Source organism: Rattus norvegicus, chromosome 6, assembly GCF_036323735.1.
Source record: "Rattus norvegicus strain BN/NHsdMcwi chromosome 6, GRCr8, whole genome shotgun sequence".
NCBI classification, from domain to species: domain Eukaryota; kingdom Metazoa; phylum Chordata; class Mammalia; order Rodentia; family Muridae; genus Rattus; species Rattus norvegicus.
In genome coordinates this window covers 74,972,371-74,984,669 of record NC_086024.1, presented here as the reverse complement: position 1 = coordinate 74,984,669, position 12,299 = coordinate 74,972,371, and the positions used below count along the sequence as shown (strand labels likewise).

The 12,299-nt window shown below is 40.1% G+C and overlaps 1 protein-coding gene across 9 annotated transcripts in view; it reads left to right on the top strand.

The window, feature by feature from the left end:
- Hectd1 (HECT domain E3 ubiquitin protein ligase 1) overlaps nt 1-12,299 on the top strand; it is an 86,606-nt gene that overhangs the window by 18,739 nt on the left and 55,568 nt on the right. For all 9 annotated transcript variants that reach the window (NM_001419839.1, NM_001419840.1, NM_001419838.1 and 6 more), the window contains exons 3-8: nt 6,222-6,456; nt 8,834-9,061; nt 10,173-10,454; nt 10,557-10,827; nt 12,043-12,119; nt 12,201-12,299. In NM_001419839.1, coding sequence (NP_001406768.1) covers nt 6,222-6,456; nt 8,834-9,061; nt 10,173-10,454; nt 10,557-10,827; nt 12,043-12,119; nt 12,201-12,299 — 1,192 coding nt within the window. The remainder of the gene's footprint in view (nt 1-6,221; nt 6,457-8,833; nt 9,062-10,172; nt 10,455-10,556; nt 10,828-12,042; nt 12,120-12,200) is intronic.

Sequence of the window (12,299 nt, the reverse complement as noted above, 5' to 3'; positions counted from 1 at the left end):
GAGGCACAGTGTTGATGTTGCCAGCCTTCCTCAGTGACTCTTCTACCTCATTCTTTAGGTCAGGGTCTAACCTCACCTATAAGGCTAGTCTTTAGAGTGAGCTTACTTCAGGGATTCAGTCTCCTCCATCCATGGCTGGTACCACAGGCTAACCTTCATGTTCAACCAGCATTTGTGTGGGTTCTGATGATCCAAACTCCAACCATCCTGCTTACATCTGAAGCCGTACCTGCTGAACCATCTCCTCAGCTCTCCACAGTCCACTTTAGTCTTTTGAGACAGGGTCCCTTTCTAGTCACAAACTCCCCTGAAACCCTCCTGTTCTAGCCGTTCAAGTGCTGGCTTATAGGTGTGAGCTACTAAAGTCTCAGTTTAGCTCCCCTTACTTTTAGTATATTTATATGATCTACTCCCCTGCGTGATTGCCCTCTTCCCTTTGTCCCTCAGACACCCTGTACCAGATAGTGTCCTTCACCTCCATGGATATTCTTCTCGCATTAGTGCTAGGCACATTGTATATGGATGCCTAAGGGTCGAAATGGTCCTGTGTTAGAGCTTTAATAAAAGAAGGGAGAGAAGCAGGAAGATTGAGGATGTCAGTTACAAGAATAGTGCATAGGGTTTTTGATTGCTTGGATGTGTAATTTTGGGGAACGGGAGAAAAAAGAGGATGATTCTCAGGTTTAGGTTTTCTGGTTAGTTGACATTAACTGTGAGGGAAATTTGGGCCTATAGAGACATAAAGCAGGGTTTTGTTTTAGAGGTACTAACATAATATACCTGTGCCAACTCTAGCGGGAGACCCTGATAAGGAGGGAGTTGGTCTGAGGTACAGATAGGCAATTTCTTAGCATTTTTCAAAGAGGCCTTGTTTAAGTAGATAATTCAGCCTGAGCTTTATGGTTGCTGAACTAACTCAAGTATTTTTTGTAAGCAAGCTCTTCACTTTGTAAGCCTATGTGGGTTACAGTTAGGGTTAAATACACATTCACATTAGAATAAATTCAGGGAGTGAACACATCAGTCAAATAAGAGGAGAGAATGAACTCTTAGAGATTAGAATGGACAAACTAGAGGCAAAAATGATGTGTCAGATATTTATTGCAGGAGCTGGAGAGATGGTTCAGTGGTTAAGAGCATCGACTGCTCTTCCAGAGGTCCTGAGTTCAAGTCCCAGCAGCCACATGGTGGCTCACAACCATCTGGGATGGGATCTGATGCCCTCTTCTGGTGTGTCTGAAGACATAAATAAATAAATCTTTAAAAAATATTTATTGCAGACAGTAGAGGAATTTTAGGTACAATAGACATTTAACATTAATGTCATAAACTTATAGTGAAGTCAGTTTTCCTGATTAAGCAAACTTTTTTAGTGTATTTTTAGCGGTGGATTCAGACCACAGAAGGTGAATTGTAGTCATAGTCAGGAAATGAGGGATGATATTTGAAGGGTTTACTTGTTTGTGGATAGTATTGAAGTACTAGACAACTAATAATACAGGTGAAGTTTAGTTATCTGTCAACTTCCAGGGGCTTTTCTAAAGTGAGGGTAAGAAATTTCCTCACCACTTTATACAACCCAGTAAAATTAAATAAAGAAAGAAACCTAAGAAAGAGGGACTGAAGAGCCAGTGAAAGTCCTCCGCCGAGGGAGTATGAAATGGGGAGGTCAAGTGGAGTGCATCAGGGCGGAATATGCCTGCCTTACCTGCTTTAAGCTTGTATGATTTTTTTTTTTTTTCTTTTTTTCCAGAGCTGGGGACCGAACCCAGGGCCTTGCGCCTGCTAGGCAAGTGCTCTACCACTGAGCTAAATCCCCAACCCTGTGCTTGTATGATTTTAAACTAGCATAACTGTAGTCCTTTCAGCTGGTCTTTATGAGATGGCCCCATGGTTAGGAGCACTGGCTATTCCAGAGGACATTACTTCCATTCCCAACACTCACATGGCAGCTCATTACCATGTGTAACTCTACTTAGAGGAGCTCCAACACTTCTGGCCTACTCCATGGGCATCAGATACTATTTGTACTCATGGTACACACAGACAGAAACCCGTTCACATAAATAAATAACTTTAAAAATGTTAGTGATAAGTTTGTGTGTGTGTGTGTGTGTGTGTGTGTGTGTGTGTGTGTGTGTGTGTGTGCGCGTGCATGTGTGCATACATGTGTGGGAAGGGCACATGCATATGGAAACCACAGGTTGACCTAGGGAGTCTTCCCAGTCATTCTCTACCTTATTTTTTGAGACAGAGTCTCAAAAATAGTCCCCGATTGGCTAATGTGTCTGGCCACTGAACTCTGGGGACCCCCTGGCCCTGTCTCTGCCTCCTCATTGCTGGGTGGGATCATAGTCACATTCCAGTGGACCAGGCTTTTTTACTTGGATGGTGGAGATCTGCAGTCCTAACCTCTTGCTTGTGTGGTAAGCACTTTACCCACTGAGCCATCTCCCCAGTCTCCCAAATTAGTAATTTTAAATGCATTTGAATATACTAGTGCCTTAGTGTTGAAAAGTAACAGTACCCAGTATGGTAGTGCATGCTATGAATCCTAGCATTTGGGAAACAGAGGGAGGTGGATCTTTTGAGTTCAAGGCCAGCCTGGTGTACAGATACAGTTCTAGGACACCTACAGCTATACAGAGAAACCCTGTCTCAGAGGAAGAAGGGAAGGAGGCAGGGACAGAGACAGAGATAGATAGATAGATAGATAGATAGATAGATAGATAGATAGGGACAGAGACAGAGATAGATAGATAGATAGACAGACAGACAGGAAGGAAGGAAGGAAGGAAGGAAGAAAGAAAGAAAGAAAGAAAGAAAGAAAGAAAGAAAGAAAGAAAAAACATTACCAACCAACCAGAGCTCCCAGGGACTAAACCATTACCCAGAGAGTACACATGGACAGATCCGTGGCTCCAGCTGCATATGTAGCAGAGGATGGCCTTGTTGGGCACCAGTGGGAGGAGAAGCCCTTGGTCTTGCCAAGGCTGGACTCCCCAGTGTAAGGAATGTCAGGGCGGGGAGGTGAGAAGGGGTGGGTGGATGGGATAGGGGGCTTATGGACAGGAAATTTGGAAAGGGAATAATATTTGAAATGTAAATAAAAAATATCCAAGAAAAAAGAAAAAAAAAAAAGAAAAACATTTTCATGTAAAAAAAAATCAACTATATATCAGGTGTTTTATACTTTCACTTAAAATCTCATGAAGCAAAAGGCCTAGATGAAGAATGCCCTGGAGCCTTGTGATCTCAGCCCATGGCTAATTCCAGGCCAGCCTGGGCTACATAGTGAAACATTGTCTGAGAAAACCAAAAGGAAAACCAAGTGTGCAAAGTAGATTTTCATTATAGTCGGCATAAGATAAACTGTGATGTAGAGCTTCTTAGGTTTGTTTGTCTATTTTCCTCAGGAATAAAGTTAATTACATTGAAAATTAGAGGCTCTAATGAGGTTAAAACCTGGTGGGCTTTTTTTTCTTTTCTCTTTTTAGTTATAGGTATCAAACCCAGCCAGGGTCATGCGCATGCCAGACAGGTAGTGCTCTATGGCTAGGTATACTCCTAGTCTTCTCTTTTAAACTGGTTCTCTCACAGTACTTGCTCTTGTTCTTCACATTTTAAAGAACACACATCATCATGTCTTAAACTAACAAAGCCTCTTGTTTTCCTATTAAATACGTGTTTCACTTATTGTTCTGTTGCTGTGAAGAGACACCATGACCCAGGTTACTTATAAACCAAAGCATTTAATTGGCTTGCTTACAGTTTTAGAGGGTTCATCCAGGGTCATTATGGTGGGAAACGTGGCAGCAGGTAGGCAGTCATGCCACTGTAGCGATAGCTGAGAGCTTACATCTTAGCCACAAGGCAATAGGCAGAGAGAAGTGGGGAGGGAGGGATAGACAGACTGAGAGATGGCATGGGCCATTCGAAACCTGCAATCGCACCCCCACTGACACACCTTCTCCAGTAAAGCCATACCTCCTAGTTCTTCCTAAACAGTCCAAATGGGAACCAGACATTTGAATGTATGGGCCTAGAGTCTGTTCTCATTCAAAACACTATAATAAGTTTATGCTAAACATTTCTATTTCTTTTTTTTTCTCTTGAAACAAGTAGTTTTTGTTTGCTTGGTACCTGCAGAAATCAGAAGAGGGCATCAAATCCTTGAATTGGCATTAGTAGTAGTTGTGAACCTTAGTCCTCTGTCAGAATAAGTGCTCTTAATTCAAGAGAGCTCCTTAATTACATTGAGGAGAAAATGCCATGTGTATATGGCATATTAAACAATCAATCAGAGACTCCTCATGTGACTATTAAGGCCCAAGAATGGACTCATGGGGCTCACGGTAGCAATGTAACATAAGGGTTATGTTTAGAAACTCTGTTGGAGGGGTTGGGGATTTAGCTCAGTGGTAGAGCGCTTGCCTAGGAAGCGCAAGGCCCTGGGTTCGGTCCCCAGCTCCGGAAAAAAAGAACCAAAAAAAAAAGACATTGGCTCTGTTGGAGCCAATGTCTATCTTTGTGTAAGTTCTATCACTGGCCAGCTGTGTCATCTCTCCATTTCCATAAAATAGGAAATCTTACTGATACGTCACTGACTCTGGATATGGTTTTTCTTTTTAAATTGTTTTAGATAAATGAGTGCTTTGCCTACATGCATGTCTGAGTACCATGTGTGTGTAAAGCCTGCAGAGTCTACAAGAGGACATTTGGACTAGAGTTCTGAGGTTTCTGCTGAATAAGTTCACCCTTTCTAGTTCCTTCTGAACTCTGGCTGGCTGATTCAACTCAGCTGTTCTGGCCCAAACTTTTCTAAGATGACTGACTCAATCTGACTTTTCTCAGCTTCTCACTGAATTGCCCTGCCTGGCCTCAAAATAACTTTGACAGTCTGTTCTAATCTTGTGACTCCTTCTCATTCTCTGACTTGTTCTGTCTTCACCTGTGTCTAGCTTATTTCTGCAGCCTGTCTCTGTACAAACTGCCTCTGAATGAATGGCCACAGACTCCACTGCAGTGCACTGCCGTTCTACCCACTGACTTGGCCTGACTGACTAGAACTCAGAGATCCTCATGCTTCTGAGTGCTGGGATTAAAGCCATGTACTACCATGCCTGGTCCTAAGTTTTTCTTTAACTGACACTTGCTCTATACCAGGTGGCCTTGAATTCAGAGATCTCCTTGCCTCTGTCTCCTATGATTAAAGGCATGTATTCTAGCCAGATTACAGAGACCTAGAAGGTCTTTGGATGTAATCCCTTTCCAGAGCAGCCATGTTGTTGGATTAAATTCTACAGGTGCTGAATCAACTGTAATGTGTTAATTTCTCCTTTATGATAATCATGTAAAGTAGGTGTTATTTAACTACTCTCTGCTTCTAATGTAGGCTTAGAAAGACTACAGAGCTGTTGTTTTCTGCTTTAACCCAGTTGTTAAAGTTTCAAAGAGGTGCCTGCTTATATAACCCATGAACTGTGGCTGCTGAGGTGGTTTACTGGGGAAGTTGCTTATGGTCAAGCCCGATGATCTGAGTTTGATCCACTGGACCCACACGGAGGAAGGAGAGAACTGATTCCCATAAAATGTCTTCTGACCTTCAACTCCTGAGCTGTGGCATGTGTGCACCTAAATGCATACAGAAACACAGACACACATTCAAACACACACGATGGCATGTGTATACCTACATGCACACACACACAAAATGTGGCACATGTGCACCTGTATGCACACACACAGAGACAAGCAACATTGTAGCATTTTTATGCCTACATGCACTCACACAGGCACTGGTGCTCACACACACACACACACACACACACACACACACACACACACATTGTGTCATGTGTATATCTTCTTGCATTACACTATGGCAGTGTGCATGTACATGCACATAGACACACATAGACACACATGCACTCATGCCTGATTTTGAAATAAAGAGAAACATTAAATGTTATGTGTGCTGGCTTTATTAGGTTTAATGAACAGGGAATATTTAACTGTTTGGAGGAGATTATGATTTCAAATTAGTGCTGTTGCTTGGAATTCTGGCTTGGAATTGCCCAGTGATGAAATTTGTGTGTGAGTATTTTAGAGGAAACAAAATAATGTGAAAATACTCCTACTAATGTTTACATATAATATTGAAAATAATGCTAACATTTTGTTTAGTAATTTTAATTGTAATATGATTTCTTTTACTGTAGATGTCCACCTCGTACTTTCCTACCAGCTCTCTGCAAAATTTTTCTTGATGAAAGTGCTCCAGACAATGTCTTAGAGGTGACAGCTCGTGCCATAACGTACTACCTGGATGTGTCTGCAGAGTGCACCCGAAGGATTGTAGGGGTGGATGGGGCTATAAAAGCACTCTGTAATCGCTTGGTGGTGGTTGAACTCAACAACAGAACCAGCAGAGACTTAGCTGAACAGTGTGTAAAGGTGAGCACTACTTACATTATATATAGAATAAAAAGTACGTTTTAGCGAAAAAGTAAAATTCTGTCACCTTTTTTCTTTGAGAATGGTTGAGAACGGTGGAAGTAACAGCCATTGTGGTTTCAAAGTTCCCTTAAGGGTTGGGAAGTGAAATCTCTGGATGCGTCCTGCTTTGCTTTGGTGATTTTCACTTCTGTTAGTCACTAGCACTTGAGAGAAGTTATTCATGCTTTTACCCAGAGCTATTGTATATAAAAATAGTAACAAAGTTCACCATGGCAAATAATACTAGTACCCAGTACAGTACAGGCATTTTTCTGAGCACTTTAAGCCATCATGTAGTTCTGTGAATTACCAGTAATATCATAGCTATTTTACAGATGCAAAAAATCAGTACACTGAGCACATAGTGACAGCAAAGATTTGACGATTAGGAAGTCTGGTTTTAGGACCTGTAGACTTAGCTATTTCATTACCATCTCATGAGTAAACTGTTTTAGGGATCACAGAGATGGTTCAGCAATTATGAGAGCTTGCTGTTCTTGCAAGGAACCAGAATTTGGTTTTCGGCATCCACATTGGATATCTTACAGCTATCTGTAACTCCAACTCTAGGAGGATCTAATTTTTCTGGTCACGGGCAACTGTATTTGTGTGAGCATGTGTAAACATAAACACATAAACACATGCACTCTCTCTCTCTCTCTCTCTCTCTCTCTCTCTCTCTCAGAATAACTGTAAATTTTGTGCAGCTTTAAAACGATCAGTACCAAGCAAGTAGTTTATTAGGAATATTAGGAATATTTAGTGAATATTTTTAGGTTGTTTTGTAGTTTTGAGTCAGGGTCTTGCTGTGTAGCCCAGACTGGCCTTGAATTCATTAACTGAGTTACATCACAGTTCCCTGTTGGGGGTTTTTGAGACAAGGTTTTACTATGTAGGCTGGTTGGCATTGAACTCAAACATTCTTTTGCCTGTTGTTTCCAAGTATTGAGAATGTAGGTGTGTGCCCACTGTACCCAACTAAAAATTTCTTTTCCCCATTTTTGTTTATGAACTTTGAACATTACAGGCCTGTGCTCTGCCAGTTGAGTTATAGTTCCAGCCTGTTTTATAAAGTTTAAACCTATAGTTGAAAGGATGATACAGTTAACATCTGATGTTCACTCAGATTTGCCAGTTAACAGTTTTTCTCTTTTCCTCCACTTCCTTCTCCCCCCTAGCCTTCTCCCTGAACTCTTGAAAATTAGTTGTGTTCATCACAACTCACATATAAACATTTTAACACATAAATCCTAAGAATGACAATATTCTGTCAAACTACAATGTCACTATTGTAAGTCTGTAATATATAGTTTGCAGTTGGTAGACTCTGGTTTCCAAACATGTTTTTTGGTTGACTGAAATAAATACTCAGGATTAAATCTTACATTTGATACTGTTCTTTTTTTATTTCTTTCCCTAGACACTGCCCTTTCTACAGAATCCAGGCCATTTATGTTTTATGATGCTCTGTGTTATAGGTCTGGTTGTGATGGATTTCAGTTTTTTTGATTGTCTGTTTTGAAACAGGGTCTCACTGTGTTAGCCCCAGCTGGTCTCACAATCACAGAGAACTCCCTGCCTCTAATTTTCTTCTGAAAACTTTATTTGCAAGATCTATGTATGCTGCTGCTTTTGTTGCATAATTCATATTTTGTAGCATTGGAAGGTATATATTATAATCTATTATCGGTAGTTTGCTACTTCAAAACAACCGCCAACAATCCAAAACTACTACAAAACAAAACACAAAACCAAAGACTCTTGTTTGATTATTACTTCCAGTTCAGCCATCTTTCTGGAGTAGCCAGCTCCTAGACAGAGTAGCACTTCTTAAGTGCACTTAAGTTCTAAGGTGTACTTCTTAAGCCTACTGAGATCAGGTGTGTGTTTGTTGAACTCTCCTGAAAACAACAGGAAGTGGTCACCAGGGGCATCACTTATTTAGAGCTCTAAGCTTGGATCTTGGTGAGGTTTGGTACATTGACTTATTTTATTCTTTTGTCTTTTCCCCATGTAGCTTAAGTTAGCATTGTACTCACTTGTAGCCAAGGATGGTTTTGGGTTCCTAATCCTCCTGCTCTCAAGTGCTGGCATGACAGACTTGCATCACCCTACCTGGCTTATATCAGTTACTTTTCATTGATTATAATGATTTCATTGATTTATAATGCATTCCATATATTGAGCTAAATAAAAATTGGGTTAATATAAAATTTAATTTCATATTTTTATTGTTTGAATGTAGTTATTGAATTTGGAGCATTTGTTATGTTTTCTCTGATTTTGACAGGTTCAATTTAATGTTGCTGTCCTCTATTTTGTGTCACTGTTGTAGGTGCTGGAACTGATATGCACTCGTGAGTCAGGAGCAGTCTTTGAGGCTGGTGGTTTGAATTGTGTTCTCACCTTCATTCGTGACAGCGGACACCTAGTTCATAAAGATACATTACACTCTGCGATGGCGGTGGTATCGAGACTCTGTGGTAAAATGGAACCTCAGGATTCTTCTCTAGAAATTTGTGTAGAGTCTCTATCTAGTTTATTGAAACATGAAGATCATCAGGTAAGTAAATTGCTATTGTATACATTTAGCTTTTAGAAAGGATTTTATAAATGTTTGCTCTTTTTTTTTTTTTTTTTTTTTTAAAGATTTATTTTATTTATTATATATATAAGTACACTGTAGCTGTCTTCAGATACACCAGAAGAGGGCATCGGATCTCCTTACAGATGGTTGTGAGCCACCATGTGGTTGCTGGGAATTGAACTCATGACCTCTGGAAGAGCAGTCGGGTGCTCTTAACTGCTGAGCCATCTCTCCAGCCCAAATGTTTGCTCTTAGAATGTTATATTTAGATACATTATAATTTGAACTTTTCATTTGATTTACTTATCTAATATTTCTACACCATAAGCCTTTGGGAGGGCAATGAAATGTGTTATAAGGCATGCAGGCACGCTGGTGCAGGCCTTTAATCCTAAGCACTCAAAGCAGAGACAAACAGATTTCTGTGAGTTCAAGGCTGGCCTAATCTACATGCTAATCTCCCAGGCCAGACAGGGTTACAGAATGAGGCCCTGTTTTGAAAAGACAAAACATTTAATTATAAAAGTAATATATTTTAATTTTAAATGTTAAGAGAATGCTATTTTTATAGCTGTACTTGTATTCAGTCACATTTTGTTAATTTAGTGCAATATTTACTGAAAACAGTAGGCTAGATCTTACCGAAGTAAAATAGCCTAGTATTTATATAATAGTATTTGTAAGCTTTTGTGAATTACCATATGTTAGAAAATAAAACTAATTTTCATGCCTTTTAAATTTTGATATTATATCACCTTATATTCATAGATTATCTTGGCAAATTGTATATAATGTTAAATTTTCTGAGTGTTTACTGTTTATGTCCTTTATATGCCCTACCTCTAAGTAGACACAGTGGGTTGGTTATAGGTAGTATTTTTAAACTGTTTAACAAGTGAGGAAACAGGCCTTTGACAGGCATGTAGCTTTCTCAGATTATGGAGTTAACAGAATATGGAGCTGCGGTTCAAATCCCCATAGTGCATGTACTGTATCACTTTGCTCTAGCTGCCTTTCATTGGTGTCTGTATTAGATGACTTGATGCTCTTTGGAGGGAAGTTTATTTACATTGTCCTACACCATTAGGTTTCAGACGGAGCTCTGAGGTGTTTTGCATCACTAGCCGACCGATTTACTCGTCGAGGAGTGGACCCAGCTCCATTGGCCAAGCACGGCTTAACTGAGGAGCTGTTATCTCGAATGGCAGCTGCTGGTGGCACTGTATCAGGACCGTCTTCAGCATGCAAACCGGGTCGCAGTACCACAGGAGCCCCCTCTGCAGCTGCAGATTCCAAATTGAGTAACCAGGTGTCAACAATTGTAAGTCTTCTCTCCACACTTTGCAGAGGCTCTCCACTAGTAACACACGTAAGGACTTTTTTTTTTATCTTTTGTTTTTTGATCTTTTAGAAAAAGTGTTTTTGTATAATGGCAAATATATTAGGTGTTTTTCTCCCATTCTGTTTTTAGGATCTTCTGAGGTCAGAGCTTCCAGATTCAATTGAAAGTGCATTACAGGGTGATGAAAGATGTGTGCTTGATACCATGCGTCTGGTTGACCTCCTCTTGGTGCTGTTATTTGAAGGACGAAAGGCTTTGCCTAAGTCTAGTGCTGGATCTACAGGCAGAATCCCAGGACTACGGAGACTGGATAGTTCTGGGGAACGCTCCCATCGGCAGCTTATAGACTGTATTCGAAGTAAAGATACTGATGCTCTCATAGATGCAATTGACACAGGAGGTCAGAAATCTTTCTGTTACATGTAAAAATCATAGCCAGGTTGTGCATACCTTTTGTCCCAGAGGCAGACAGATCTCTGTGAGTTCAAGGACAGCCTGGTCTATAAACTAAGTTCTAAGACAGTCAGGGTTACACAGAGAAACCCTGTCTAAAAAACAAAAAACAAAAACAAAAAAACAAACCCAAAAGCAAAAAAATTAACCAAATAAATCAACAAATGAAAAAACACAATGAGGTAAGGAAGTATAGTATTTCGTAGATGCCGTTTAGGCAAGCTTGCTGTTAACCTGTGGATATTCCTCTCCTTACATGGATGGTTGCATAATTATCAGCCTGATGCACAGTAATGCTTGCGTCCAGGTTTGCCTACAGAAGTCCAAAGGAAAGTTCCTGGCCAGTTCTTTCTCTCCTTTCTGTCTGTCTGTCTGTCTGCCTGCCTGCCTGCCTGCCTGCCTGTCTGTCTATAATCTGCCTATTTACATTTTTATTTTATGTGTGTTGGTGTTTGCCTACATGTCTGTATGTGCACTCCGTTTGTTCCCCTAGAGGTCAGAAGTTGAATCCCCTAGAACTGGACTTCTAGGTGGCTGTTAGCCACTATGTAGGTGCTGGGAATTGATTGCTTTTTGGCAACCACAGCAAGTACTCTTAACTTAATGCTGTCTCTCTAGCACCTGTTATGGAACTTTAAGACAGATTTTAAGTACTAGGGTTAAGAAAAGGGTACCCAGGAAAGAATGTAAGGCACTTGTGAAGGTAGATGAGAGCTTTTCAAAGGAGAGAAATAGTTTTTTTTGCATTGTTATTTCACATTTATTTTAGTGTTTAAAACAATGCATCAATGATTTGATCCCCTCTTCATTCCCCCAGTTCTCAACACGTTTACTTTGTGATCTGGCTAGCCTTGCGCTTGAGAATGTAGAGTAGACTGGAATACACTTCTAGTGATTCTCTCACCTCTGCCTTATGGTGTCTGGGGTTATAGGTGTGTGCTACCATGCCTGGACTGATGTAAAGTTTTATAATACTTTTTCTTAGATGGCCTTAGGTTTGCTGATTATTGACCTCAATATTGTTGATCCCAATATGTAAAATACCTTATTTCTGTACTTAATAAAATATTCATAGCAATCTTAAAATTGTTTAAACTTTAGAAAAGTTGAGTGTTATTGGCCTAAAAGTAAAAGATTTTTTTTTTGTTCTTTTAATTTTCAGCCTTTGAAGTAAATTTTATGGATGATGTGGGTCAGACTCTATTAAATTGGGCCTCTGCGTTTGGAACTCAGGAAATGGTAAGCTAATAAAAGGTGCTGTTTTAATTAAAGTGTTGAATTATTGATCGAGCGACTTTGTGATTCTTTATCATATTACAGGTAGAATTTCTGTGTGAGAGGGGCGCTGACGTTAATAGAGGCCAAAGGTCCTCATCGTTACACTATGCTGCATGTTTTGGAAGACCTCAAGTAGCAAAG